Here is a 14,852-nt window from a genome sequence, read left to right on the forward strand (position 1 = left end):
ATCAGGCACAAGATGTTATCTATTCAGAGGGGAACCTCATACAAGACAAGACTTCGAAAAGAGAATCATTCCCAAACCCTAGGAATGAGGTGAAAACTGAAAAGTCCCTCATCATTTTTAGGAAGACCTGTGAACTTTCTACAGCTTCTCAAACATTGGTTAGTAGAATTTATAAATTATTCTCTTCTATGTTTTTGAGATAACAAAAATCTATTAAACAAGTCTGATAAAACACCATAATATTACTCTTAGTTAAGTATGAATTAGGTGGACTGTAAATCCTCTCTCCATCTCCACTCTGAAGCAGACTATTCCTCTACCCTAAATGAATATCTGTCTCTTGAGATACCCAAATTAGGTGTTTCACCCATTGAGGGATAGCATACAAAAATAAGTCATTTTGTGTTTACTTTTGCTTAAATAAATTGTTGGCCTTTAATTTAGTTCTTCCCATTCATATTATAAAACTGATTTTCTAGTCCACTTGAACAAAGATAGTGCAAGAAACCAATAATAGACCTGGAGGTGTGTGTGTGTTTCTGTGTGTGTGTTTCTGTGTGTGTGTACGATCTACAATAATTGGCATCCCAAAATAAAAGTGAGAGTTGAATAAAACTGTGGCTATATTCTTCTCTTATCTGACCTAATTTGGTAAAACTTAGCCCCAAATATTTTATAGCTTCAAAAGAACACAAAAATAACATTCCAAATTAATATCACTCTTTTGAATTATGCTGATGATTCTCTTTTGAGTTTTTAAGCCTATGATTATGTGAGTTGAGGTAGATGAAAAATGGCCACAAATGCTTTACAGATTCTTCCATCAAGAAGTGGAGTCTACTTATTTGCCTCTTGACTCTGGGCTAGCTTGCGAGTGGCTTTGATCAAAAGAATGAGGCAGAAGTAGCTCTGTGTGACCTCCATGACAGATCTCAAGGGGCTATTTTCTCCTCTCTGCTCCCTTTCTTTCAGGCCTTGGGAGCTCACTGCCCATTGCTCTCCTATATTGCCTGCCTTGTTAGGGTCTTCCAAGGAGATCCAACCAGTCCATCCTAAAGGAAATGAGTCCTGAATATTCATTGGAAGGATTGATGCTGAAGCTGAAGCTCCATTATTCTGGCCACCTGATGCAAAGAACTGACTCATTTGAAAAGACCCTGATGCTGGGAAAGATTGAAGGCGGGATGAGGAGAAGGGGATGACAACAGAGGATGAGATGGTTGGATGGCATCACCAACCTGATGGATGTGAGTTTGAACAAGCTCTGGGAGTTGGTGATGGACAGGGAAGCCTGGCGTCCATGGGGTCACAAAGAGTAGGACACAACTGAGCAACTGAACTGAGCAACTGAACTGAACTGAATTAGGGTCTTTTAGGAGCTTCCCACTGGTGTAGATCAGACAAGAGTCCCTCCTGCTTTCCCCTAGACTAGGCTATCTCACTTTTCAAGCACGCAAAGCAGGAATGGCATGAGATATTATTTTAAGTGGTTCCATAGCAATTATTTTATTTATTTTAATGTGTATGAGAAAAAAAAACATAACTAGCATGTGAAACAGATATTACTGTTTAGGTTGTCAAGGTTCTTTTTAAATAAGCTATTTTGTAAAAACAAAAACAAACAAACAAAAAGGACTACAGTTTAAACAAATCCAGTAAGTAATAGTAAAGACTGTGTTGAAATACGGTAAACTTTTGAGAAATTCTGGTTTAAGGCATATTGGCTCAAATTCCACTTGGTGTAAATACACAATCCAATTTACTTTTTCTCCTTTTACCAAGACGACCCCTTTAATTTCAAAGTCTTCCTCACTTCAGGTTTCCATCATCCTTCCTTTCACTCAAATTGTCCATGAACATCAAGTAACTCTTGGAAGCTTTTCTCACTGGTAGTGAGATGGAAATTCTTGAAAGGTGTTACTCTGCCTCCCAGTAAATGTTGTTATACCTTGTTATTTTCTCATTACATGAATATGACTTTGTGATGTTACTCTGGACTGGGGGCTAATCATACACCATCCCGTATCTTTTGGGCTTCTCAGCTCCTCTGACACACTTGCTCCTCTCTAATTCCTGCCTCATTCTTGTCTCAAATCCTCTGTCTGCATGCCCACTACTGACTATCCTTAACCCTAATGATCTTACTACCTGTCTTTATTTTCCCATCGATCTTTAATTTTTTAACTACTATCCCTTCTTCTCTTCACTCTTTTCTCTCCCATTTATCCCTATCTCCCATTGCCTTTACTCTTCATTTTTTTTCTTCCCTGACATGTGTTTCACTAGACTTGCCTTGAAACACAGAGGAAGAAAAAGTGGGGAGTTTGGAAATATGTAAAGATGAAGAGAATCAGACTTTTTAGAACTTTTAAAGTGTTTTTTTTTTTTTTTTTTGCACTTGGATCCTGCTTGATTTGTATCACCTATTCCCTTAAGAACATTCTCATTCAAAATAAATTACAAAAATTCTGGTCTAGAATTGATCAGATGTAAGATTATCTTTAGTTCTTGAATGAGACTTTGTGTTCAACACAAATTACATATTCCTCATAGGTGGGTGTGAAATTCCCCACATAGATAAGGTCTTCAAAAAGTTCTTTCAAAACCAGAATGATTTTTCTGTTTTGACAGAAGTACGAATGAATTCTTTGGAGTTTAGTGTTTCAGATGACCACTGAGTTTCCAACCAGTTTGAATTTTCATGATGTTTGTCTCTTCAAATTGCAGAAAAATGTCCAACCCCTAAGTTTTCACTCCCTCCCTCTGAGAATTCCCTTAGATTTTGACTGAGAAGTTTGAGGTTTGGGGATTGGAAGTGATATGATACCAGTATGATTATCACATTAATAGAAATTTATGGGCTTGGAAATATAGATAGTTACTGATAAAATGCTTGGAAAGCAAAAGACAAAAATTCAAGGTTGTAAAGTGGTAATATTTTATGCTGAGAATATGTCATATAAGGATTAATCTGAAGAAATGAAGTTGATTTAGACTAGATAATCTAAATATACATTAGTTAAAATCAAATTTTTCTTTTATAACACCTAGAGTTTTCAAAGTCATATCAGAATCTATCAGAATAAAAGTTGTTTTCCCAAAGTAATTTCAGTGGTTCATTTACAATTTATTATCTAGAAAAATGGCTTTACTCCTTTCAAATGACTCAAAATACCACAATTTTTTCCCTCAGTTGAACATATGAGAGCTGAGCAGTTATGCTCAGGACATAAGCACCAATGCTGTTTATCATTACCTTGAACATATAGATTTTGAATTTTTGGGGTAATGATTCATATTTGATTTAGCTTTATAATAGAGTCTGATTTGGCACAATGCAGTACATATTAATACATGTGTTTCCTAGATGTGGTATTTAAAAGTAGAAATGTGACAAAATTTTCATTTGTTAAGTGGTCTAATCCAATAAAGAATTTAATATGTTTGAGTTTGTTAATGCACACCAAGAAACCTAACAGAACTTTGACATAGTGCTATTCTATTCAAGAAAAGTTTTATTTATTCAAAGGAAAGATTTTAATAAGCCACACTACTTTGTTTTTTAGTTGCCAAGTCATGTCAAGAAATAGTTAAAATGGGTCTTGATGTGGCTGGACTTGGTTTATTCTTAAATTCTTCAGTTCATTCTCCACATTTGTGAGGGAACTACATTGAATCCATCCTAAAAGGGGTGTCATAACCCAAAGCACTGCCTGGGTTCTCATTTATTCTTGGCAAGAAATAGGACAAGCTCTGACAGTCTCAGCAGCCTCCTCTCTGAAACGGGCATCACGTTGAAACCTACTAAGAATGGCTCTTGGGGACTAGTAAGCAGTGACAATAGCAGGCACACGGAGACCACCCAGTTAATAACGGGACTGCTACTGTCAAAAGCTTAATGCAGAACGTCCTTTATCTTTAAGCAATAGAATTCTAGGGTAACAAGTTCCTTGTAAGGGAAGCTGGTTGAATCAAAGGTGCATATAATCATCCGTGTGCTTTCTATGAGCTGCACATGTGAAGGTTCTGAAAAATCATGTCAGCCTTCCTAGCCACGCTGTTTTTCACGGGCAAGCCATTGTCAAGGACCATTAGGAAGGACCCATACTGTGTCAACTGGATGGAGCGTAAATGGTTTTCAAGGAAGAAAACCTCAGGCGGCTAAAGGAGGTTGGACCATGCTACTGGTCTGGTGTAATCTTCCAGACTTGTGACTGGAGAAGTCTGTGGCTGGAACTGATGAACTGGTACACTTTGTGAAAACAGAACTTGTGGTTAAACTTGCTCGTATAGAGTGCCGAGGAGCCACCAATTCAAATTCTGTGGTAAAATCTTTTTTTTATAATTATTATTGCCTATTAACATGACAGAAACAAAAAGAGAAATGAATATGTGAAAATAGTTGTTTGAAAGGTTCCAAGTAACGTACCTGGACAGTCAGAGGAGCTGGTTAAAGAGCAGAGGCTTCAGGGTCAGACAGAGCGAGGTACAGGTCACTTGTGTCCCTAAACTTCAGCGTCCTCATGTGTGAACTGTGGAAAATCATGTTTTTCAGTCTTTGTTTTAAGGAATAAACTAGGTAAAATTTGTAAAGGGAAGAGTACCATATAGAGCACATTTTATAAACTTGAAATTGTTCATTTTGTTCATCCTAATAACCAGGTTCTGGATGATTCCATTCATTTCTCTCTCTCTTTTTTTTTTCTCACTTATAAATGGCTTTCTGATTAGGCCAGGGCAAATATTTTATGCATTTTAAGGCAAGATGAATCCAGGGAATAAGAAAGGGCAATTATATAGTGCCTATTTATGTATCTAGCACTTGACCTATTCAAAACAGTGTAATTCTGACAATAAAATTCCTCTCGGGAAAATTTTATTATTCCCATTTTACAGATGATAAAACAGAGCTTGAGAGAGATTAAACAACTTCTCAAGTCACACAGTCTCCAAGTTGTTAAGGGGCAATGTAGGAAACTGCACAAGACCTCTGATTCAGAAGCCTGTCTTCTTTCCATTCTGTCTGATGCCACTCGGCTTCACAACATTTAAAAAGTAACCTCTGCCACACAGAGGGTGGGGTAGGGAAAGGATTGAAACTGAGCCAGCTAACAGAAGAATGCCCGGCACTGGTTCAGTAGAATGCCCGGCACTGGTTCAGTAGAATGCCCAGGCATGATACTGTTTTACCCAAACTTCAAGATTTATGTGACTGTTTCCACCAGTTCATTGGTTCCAGTCGCCAGTGTAGAAATGTCTACTGCAGCACTTACTGAGTTTAGGATACAAATTTGTTGTTGTTCAGTGGCTAAGTCATGTCTGACTCTTTTGCAGCCTCATGGACTGTAGCCTGCCAGGCTCCTCTGTCCATGGGATTTCCCAGGCAAGAATACTGGAGTAGATTGCCATTTCCATCTCTAGAGGATCTTCCTGACCCAGGATCCAACTCACGTCTCCTGTCATTGGCAGGCAGATTCTTTACCATTTTATGTTTGTGTTAAGTAGAAATATGTTGGACAAATAAATGCACGTGAGGTGGTGGGCAATCATTACGCAGAATACTATGATAAGCCTTTGATGATCTTTCAATCTATTTTCATCATTAGGCCTGTTCCCTAAGGCAGTGGTTCTCAGGAACCACTTAAAATCACTGGGGATCTTAGAATTATTGAGGATCCCAAGCAGTTCTTATGTGGGTTATTTCTGTCAGTATTCAATATATGAGGAATCAAAATGGAAAGTTTTTAAAATGTATTAGTTTGTTTTAAAACAACTATAAGTAGCTTCTACATTAACATAAATAACATCATTTTTCTGAAAATAGCTATACTTTCCAAAGAAAATAATTCAGTAAGAAAAATGGCATTGTTTTACATTTTTGCAAGTCTCTTAACTTAGTAGAAGAGAGCTGAATTCTCCTATCACTTCTATATTTAACCTGTTTCAATATAATGTTTGAAGTAAATCTGGTTTCACACAGATATGTAGTTGGAAAATGAGGTAACAGCTTAATAACTTTTTCAAATAATTCTGTATATTTTTCCTTTGGTAATACACCAAAACTCAACAAGGGGTAGTCTCTTAAGCTTTATAATTGCAATATGAAATGGTAAATCATACAAGCATACTATTCATATTATCATATTCAAATTCACTAGTCTATCTTGTGTTTTGAATAGATCTTTAACTCATGCCTGATTTTAGAACATCATGAATTATTGATCATTGGAAAATACTGGTTCACTGCATTATGCAGATCTTCCAAATGACAGCACATTTCATGGTGTAATATCAAAAAATCACATTAACTAAAAAGGCCACAATCCTATTATCAAAATAGTTTATGTATTGGAAAGCTGTCAAGTTCATGGTGGCAGACACAAGTTTTCTAAATTCTATATTGTTTTACTTGAAAGCTCAAATTTTTCACTTAAAACTCATACTGCCAGTTGTTTACCTTGAAGTGACAAGCTCACATAATTTAAAAAAAAAGTCTGCCAAATATCCAAGTGTGAATAACCATAGTTTGTCTGTGAGTTGTTCTCTCAAGAAAAAACATGTTTTGTGGGGGAAAATATAAAAAAAAAATTAAAAGAAAAACTGCTAGTTTAGCTCACAACTCAATTTCACAGGAGTTTTAATTCAGAACAAATACTGGTCTTTGGTGCGTGGCAGAAGAGGTTTATGTGTGCCTCCCACTTCGCTATTGTTTGGTCACTAAGTCATGTCCAACTCTTTGAGACTCTATGGACTGCAACTTCTCTGCCCTCCACTGTCTCGTGGACTTTGCTCAAACTCATGTCCATTGAGGCCTTGATGATACCCAACCATCTCATCCTGGGTCACCCCCTTCTCCTTTTGCCTTTAATCTTTCCTACCATTAGGGTCTTTCCCAATGAGTTGGCTATTTGTATCAGGAGGCCGAAGTTTTGGAACTTCAGCATCAGTCCTTCTGATGAATATTCAGGGTTGACTTCCTTTAGGATTGATTGGTTTGATCTTCTTGCAATCCATGGAACTCTCAAGAATCTTCTCCAGCACCACAATTCAAAAGCATCAATTCTTTGGCACTCAGCCTTCTTTCTGGTCCAACTCTCACGTTCATATATCGCTACTGGAATAACCATAGCTTTGACTATACAGACCTTTGTTAGCAAAGCGATGCCTCTGCTTTTTAATATGCTGTCTAGGTGTGTCATAGCTTTCCTTCCAGGAAGCAAGCATCTTTTAATTTCATGGCTGCAGTCACAATCTGCAGTGATTTTGGAGCCCAAGAAAAGAAAATCTGCCACTACTTCCACTTTTTCCCCTTCTATTTGCCATGAAGTGGATGCCATGATCTTAGTTTTTTGAATGCTGAGTTTTAAGCCAGCTTTTCCACTCCCCTCTTCACCCTCATCAAGAACCTCTTTAGTTCCTCTTAACTTTCTGCCATTAGAGTGGTTGGTATCATCTGCATATCTGAGGTTATTGATATTTCTCTCTGACAATCCTGATTCCAGCTTGTGAGTCATCTAGGCTGGCATTTCGCATGATGTACTCTGCATACAAATTTAAGAAGCAGCGTGACAATATACAGCCTTGACAAACTCCTTTCCCAATTTGGAACCAGTCTGTTGTTCCAGGTCCAGTTCTAACTGTTGCTTCCTGACCTGCATACAGATTTCTCAAGAGGCAGGTCAGGTGGTCTGGTATTCCCATCTCTTTTAGAGTTTCCCACACTTTACTGTGATCCACACAGTCAAAGGCTTTGGCATAGTCAATAAAGCAGAAATAGATGTTTTTTCTGGAGCTCTCTTGCTTTTTCCGTGATCCAGCGGATGTTGGCAATTTGATCTCTGGTTCCTCTGCCTTTTCTAAAACTAGCTTGAACATCAGGAAGTTCACAGTTCACATACTGCTGAAGCCTGGCTTGGAGAATTTTGAGCATTACTTTACTAGTGTGTGAGATGAGTGCAATTGTGCGGTAGTTTGAGCATTCTTTGGCATTGCCTTTCTTTGGGATTGGAATGAAAACTGGCCTTTTCCAGTCCTGTGGCCACTGCTGAGTTTTCCAAATTTGCTCACATATTGAGTGCAGCACCTTAACAGCATTATCTCTTAGGATTTTAAATAGCTCAGCTGGAATTCAGTCACCTCCACTAGCTTTGCTATAAAGAATATTAAAAAGACAGGGTCAAGGGTTAAATTTAATAAAACGAATAATTTTCACTGCTTTATCGAAGATATTCCTAAGTGATACTGACATTTGTGACGATGGATTTGACAGTAACTTCTAGGACATCTTGGTGTCACTGCCTTGATTTGTGCTAAGGTGCTAGCAGCTTTACTCACCATTGCTTTGGTACTATTAATGGAAATGGCAACACAGCAAAAAAAAGAAAAAGGCAAATTATCATCTTAGAGTTAATATGATAATAGCTTTGGCCTTACATACCTCCCTGAGAGGGTCTCATGCCCCTACCTGGGGTCTGTGGACCACACTTTGAGAACTGCTGCCTTAAGACATGGGCTTGGACGAGGACGTCTCTTAGATAAGTCTTTAATTACACTTTTAAGTTTATAAAGTTTTGGAGTTTTAATTTTTTCCCAACGACTGGATATTTATGAATTTCATAGTGTAAAAGTAAGTTGAAATATAATCAAATATCTTTGAAATACTTGAATACAGTCTACTACCTAATCCTCACAAAACATTTGTAAGTCAGCTATAATTTGTTCCATTTTTATATTTGAAAAAAATAAACACTGAAGCTCAGTGAGATTAACCTTGTCCCACAGCAAATAATTACTAGGGTTTAGAATTAAATACTAGTCAGTCTGACTAAATAATGCATGTTCTAACTATCACACCCAAATGTCTCAAAACACACTGAGGATATGTACATATATAAACATAAACATATACAATGCCATTGGATTTGCCAATAGCATATATTTAAGACAGCTACATTGATATATGCAAATCCTGATGTTCAAAATCAGAGATATTTGGGAGAACTTTCATAAAAAATATGTTTCACCAAGCTCTTACAGAACTTTCCCTTGAGACTCAGTCATTAACTGGCTGACTCGATGACAAGTCACTTCGATGTCTATGGACTCGGCTCCTTCCCAACAGCAGTTTTAAGCACCATCTCAATGCCCTGTTTATCTGCCCTCCACCAACACTGTGAGGTCCACAGGACAGGTACTGTTGCCACCACCGTACTGAGGCAGGCGCTGATCCTCAGAGAAACTCACAGACTCTCCCTCTCCACCTGCTTCTCCCTCAGCTTTGTGAAATTAGGAACAGGTGTCTCACCCAAGGAAAACAAACAAAAGTACAACTAGGAAAATACTTTTCTCGCCACCCATTTCTCGCCTTCCCTCCAGGGCCAAAGTACTCCAGAAGTGAGCTTCACCCTCTGTCCTCACAACGAACTGCACCTTCTTTCCCTGCTGTAACCTGGGCCCGCGGCACACATACAACAGAAATGACTCCTTACGTCCACATCTCAGACTTGCTGACGGGATCACAGTCCCCTCGCGGCCTGGTTGCATTGGTCCCCCTGCCACCTTTCCCCCTCGTCAAATGTCCTCTGCTTCCTCGGCTCCATCAGCACTGCCCCTCCTTGGCCTCCTCTTCCCTCTCAGGTCTCCCATCTAGTTCTTTGGAAGGCTGCTCTCACCCCATCCAGCCCTAGAACATCAGTGTTTTGCCAGCTCCTTCCTTAGTCTTCCCTGCCTGACCGCGTTCCCCTGCTCTCTGGCTTCAGGAGACACCTGAACGCCACTGACGCCTGATGGATGCATCTAGCTTGGACCCTCTGTGCTAGGAATGTTGTTTCTGGCTGCTTTTACGGTGTTGCATCCAGACATCCCCCAGGCCTCCCGAGCTCAACAAGTCTAAGACAACTCATCCCATCCCTCCTCAAACTGCTCCTCTCTACACACTGTGTCTGTTGGCAAATGCCTGCCCGTGTGCCCCCGCCAGAAATCGGGGAGGCAGTCTAGACTCCTCCTCCTTTCCAGGACGCTCCGTGTCCAATCAATCACTAGGTCCTGCTATAGTTCCCTAAATATCTCCTGAGCTGTCCTAACATTCCCACTGGTGCTTCAACTGCCTTAGTTGGGGCCTAAGTTTCTCTCTGGAAATAGACCTCTTCACTGTTATCTACTTGTCTTTCACAGTGATTCCAGGGGTAACTTTTCAAAACTGGGATTTGATGACATTTGAAAACCTTAAAATCTGTCCTTGCTTAAAACCCTTAGTGGTTTCCCCAACCATGTACCACCTACAGAAAGTTCTGGCTCTTTGGGCCTAAAGAGTGTGGTGTGGCCTGGCCTTGCTTGCTTCAGCCACACCTAACTTCTGCCACTTTCCAGGACGAGCCATGTACTTGGACGCTTTTCTGACTTTTTCATTTGCTTCTCTCAGTTTGTAGGAACTCTTTCCTCCCCCATCCTTGTTTGCTTGGGATTCTCTTCCTCATTCTTCAGAACTCTAAACTAAAATCTCTACTAAGAGAAACTTTTAAAAGGGAGTCAGCTGCTTCTTTTTCCACATTCCTACGGAAACAGGCACAAACATACCTTATGGAACTAATCACATTTCACTGATGCTTCTGTCCCCCAACCAGGCTGTGAACTTCTTAAAGGCTAGCATTATCTCCTACCTTGAAATATCAGCACCAAGACATATATGGTACACAGTAGGCACTTAGCAGTGGCTTCCCTGGTGACTCAGTGGTAAAGAATCTAGCTGTCAATGCAGGAAACAAAAGAGACCAGGGTTTGATCCCTGTGTTAGGAAGATCCCCTGGAGAAGGAAATGACAACACACTCCTGTATTCTTGCCTGGAGAATTCCATGGACAGAGGAGCCTGGTGGGCCCCAGTCCATGAGGTCGCAATAGTCAGATTTGACTTAGCAGTTAACCCATCACCAGCAGGCACTTAATAAAGGTGTGTTACTGAGTTCTCCAGTGACCTGTTTGGGACCATATCTCAAAAGTGCAGAAGTCATTCTTGCAGATCTTCTGAGCAGAGATCCACTTCCTCCATTGTCTCATGTGCTAAAATTATATGTGCAATGATCTCAGCGTCCCTTTTAGCGTTTAAAAATTCTAAGGCTTTTATAAAGTGATTTTGTGAAGTAAATCAGTTTAATAAATCCATCTACTGCACTGTTCTCATCCAGGAGACACAAAACTTAAGGAGTTGCATTGGACTGCTCTCTCTGGTGACCAGGTATTTAAGAACAATATGATCTGGGTAAGGCTGATTTTCATCTTATCTTTGTTTTTCCGTGGCAATGAGAAGCGGGCAAGTATTTTTCATGGTTTCATTACTGACGCTATATCTTAACAAACTGTATGTTCTGAGAACTTAAAATCCAAGGGTCTAAAAACCAGGTTTGCAGAAAACTAGGCTCGCAGTTGCGAAAGTGAGATCACTAAATCACCCAGGTTTTTTGCACACCACCCCGCTCGCTTCCCCTACGTTTTCCTGTGCCCAGGCCAGGTTGCTAATTAGGTAACTTCTTATCATAATTGCCTAGTCAGCCTTAATGGCTTCACACACTGCTCTGTCTCTCACTGGTCCCGTAGGGCCGCTTTTCAATTGTTAAAACAGCTGCTGAGTTTCCAACCGGAGGAGGCTCTGAGTGCGCCGAGGGGGAAGCGCTCCCCGGCTGAAGACTGTGGTAGGCAGGCGGCCGGGGGAAAAGTGGGACATGCATGCACAGTTTGCACACTATGCTTTCCGCCTCCAACCTCGATTTTAGCTCGTCTCCCCACCCCGCCCCCAAATCAACACGAGTTCCCCCTTATTGTGCACCCGGGTCTCCCTGACAGTCCGATGCCCTTGGACGCGTCTCTCTGGGTTTCGCAGCTCTGATCGGGTCTCTGCGGGCCTCCTTCTGCTTCGCTGCTGGCTGGGAGGTCAGGAGGGAAGTACGTCTCCCGCGATGCCGCCGGCGAGGGTCTCCGTTTGAGGAGCGCTGGGTCGCCGGGTGTGTGTGTGTGTGTGTGTGTGTGTGTGTGTGTGTGTGTGTGTGTGTGTGTGTGTGTGTGTGTGTGTGTGTGTGTGTGTGTGTGTGTGTGTGTGTGTGTGTGTGTGTGTGTGTGTGTGTGTGTGTGTGTGTGTGTGTGTGTGTGTGTGCGCGCGCGCGATGGCGCGCAGCGGGAGGGAGGGAGGAACTGAGCGGGAGACGGTGGGCAGAGGCGGGAGGGGGCGGGCGGGCAGCGGCGGGGCGGGCGGGGAGCGGCTCCGGGCTTCAGCAGTGACACTCGGGAGAGATCAGCACTCCCGTCTCAGCGGCGCGAGAGAGCGGAGCGAGCCCAGCCGCGCCCCCGCCCCCGCCGCCGCCGCCGGGTGCGCCCGACCCTCCCCGCGCCGCGCTCCAGCCTGGCGCCGGCGTCCCGAGCGGCCGTCCGCCGAGCCCGCAGCCGCTCCCAGCTCCGCCGCAGCCTCCTTCGGCCGCCTGGCCCCCCGCACCCCCAGGCCTTTTAAAAGGACCTCCCGCCGCTCGCGCGCTCTGCCCCGGGGTTTCCCCCGGCCCCGCGCTTCGCCCCGCTCTACTTCTCAGCAACTTCGGCGGCCGCGCGCCGCCGGTTGTCGCCCGCCTTTGAAGTTTGCAGCGCCGGCCGCAAAGTTAGGACACTTCGGGCGATTTCATTTTTTCCCCCCTCTTTTATCTGCCTCCTCCTCCAAGTCCTTGTGGTTCCTGAGTACCGGTGTTCAGCATCTTGGCCGGAGCAGCCTAGGACGTCGACTTGTTCGCACACCACACCTCGGGGAGGGATCTTTCCTCTTCCCCTCAGAAAAATATGCATTTTGCAAGGTAAGTAGCGAGGAGGAAAAAAGAAAAAGCCGACGTCCCGCTGCCTCGCCCCGCCACCCAAGACCTGGCGCAAGGAGTGCCCACCCCGGCGGGCTGGTCGGGGAGAGGGCGAGGCGCTTATGCCGGGGCCCGCCGGGCGCTCGGTCCTTGCTGGGCGAGGGCGCCGGCTCCCGAGGAGCTGAGGGCAGCAGGGGCGTGGAGCAGGTCCCCGCGGGTGCCCCAGGCGGGCTTCGCGCAGGGCGGCCCCAGAGATGCAGGGAGAGCGTGCTCAGGCCCGGGACGCGGGAGCGGGTGCCCGGGGTGCGGCGGCGTCCTGGGAGCCGCGGAGCCTTAACCCCCCGACTTGGCCCGCCAGCCCCGGGTTCGTGCCCTCCGCCCGCCGCTGCAGGAAGCCTGCGGGACCCGGGGTCTCGCAGGGCGCGTCTCAGCGTGAAGCGAGAAGCCAGGGCTCTGGCTGGTGCGAGGGGCGGGCTCCTGGCGGACTGTCCCGTGGTCTCTGCCCAGCCTTGCCCCGGAGGACCTCCCACCGCTCCGGCTCCTCAGGCGTCCTTGGCGGGTTAAGGCGAGCATCGTCAGAGAAACTTCCCCGAGCCGAGCGGGGTGGCCCGGTGACCCGATCCTACTTTTGCCGGGAAAGCAAAACTGCCACCGAGGGCACGCTTCTTCCCGCCGCAGATGGAGCGCCCCAGTCCCGTCTGTGCGGGAGCCGGGGTTCGCCCGCCCTTCGGGCTGCAGTCGGGCCGGCCCTGACCCTTTGGAATCCGAACGAGCGGCTCCAGGTCCCAGCTGTTCTCTTGGAGCTGGGGGCACTTCGCAAACTGCTGCTCTAGGGGTACGGTTTCGGTCCACTCCGCTCCCTCGGTGCCCCCTTCTCACCGCACACTTCCTCCCGCGGAGGTCGAGGCGGGAGGACTCCGCGCAGCCCCCGCGCCCGCTGCGCGCGGGTCCCCGAGGCCCGCGGAGCTCAACTCGGGCCCCTCTGCGCTCGGCTCAGCTGGCCTTCGGGCGGGTCGCGGGTCCCCTCCCGGTCCTCTTCGGGGCGCTGCCCATTTCCCTCTCCTGGGTACAAGTCGCTCCCAGAAACCGAGACCTTGAGCGGGAAATGAACCTGAGAAAATGTTTCTGGGTGTGTTTGTTAATTGGTGTAACAGAATTCTTTTTAGCAACTTAGTTGGGTTGTAATTTTTTTTTTATTTCTCATCTTTCGATCCCGCTAAATCACACAAAATACATGTGTATGTATTTTCGTTGCTGATCTCTCCGAACACACTAAGCTCTCTTTCCCCCCTCCACCCCTCCTCCTCCCGCCTCGCTTCCTGAACCTTTTTTTCTTTTCTGAAGGAGGGAATCTCCGCACCTCCTCCTCCTCCTCTCCTCCCACCCGATCCCTGAGCGCCTGTGAGAACCAGGGGAGTCGTCAATGGAAATAAATAGGACCCCGCTCCATTCTCCGCCCCCTTCAAACAAGTAAAATCCTCCCCGGGCTCGCAGAAGTAGAGATAAAACATCCCTCCCGAGGGAGCGGTTGTCGGCATTTGATGGGATTGAATTGTTTTATTATCCTGAAAGACGTGACGGATGGATGCGAGAGCAAAGATGCGAATAGACCAGAGTGTACTGAGGGCTATCGGTATTTATTACTCATTATTGTTTATTAAAAGTGATAATAAGGCCCGTAACCCTAGCTGAAGGCTGTGTTTATAGTTGGTTTTGATTCTATGTCAGTCTCTTATTACAGTGGTTTCAGAAAGTGAAAACACCAAAAGGATATTAATTCCTCACACTCGTTCTGCATATGGAATTAATCAAATGTCAAAAAGATTCTGTCAGTTTACCAAAGTTTTAACCCATGAACTTTCATAAGGTTGCAGTCATATAAATGTCCCCATTTGCCTCAATTTGTCTTCTTAAAGTTCAAAAAACTTGGCAACATAATTAATTATGGTCCCAATTCCCATTTTCAATCTAAACCTATATTCAGGATTATATTAAAATATCCCATCATTTATCCTTTAAAAGTGACTCTG

The 14,852-nt window shown here is 44.2% G+C and overlaps 1 protein-coding gene across 2 annotated transcripts in view; it reads left to right on the forward strand.

Annotated features, from left to right (window-relative positions):
• The first annotated feature begins 11,820 nt into the window (after positions 1-11,820).
• NDNF (neuron derived neurotrophic factor) overlaps positions 11,821-14,852 on the forward strand; it is a 51,044-nt gene continuing 48,012 nt past the window's right edge. Inside the window, exon 1 of one of the 2 annotated variants that reach the window (XM_061419273.1) lies at positions 11,821-11,935. Coding sequence is in view for 1 of the 2 variants with exons in the window: in XM_061419272.1 (XP_061275256.1) it covers positions 12,812-12,825 (14 nt within the window). In the remaining variant the exon portion in view is untranslated. Of the gene's footprint in view, positions 11,936-12,468; positions 12,826-14,852 lie in introns of those variants that run through there. The other variant, XM_061419272.1, reaches the window with a different exon arrangement.

This window comes from Bos javanicus, chromosome 6 (assembly GCF_032452875.1).
Source record: "Bos javanicus breed banteng chromosome 6, ARS-OSU_banteng_1.0, whole genome shotgun sequence".
Taxonomy (NCBI): Eukaryota; Metazoa; Chordata; class Mammalia; order Artiodactyla; family Bovidae; genus Bos; species Bos javanicus.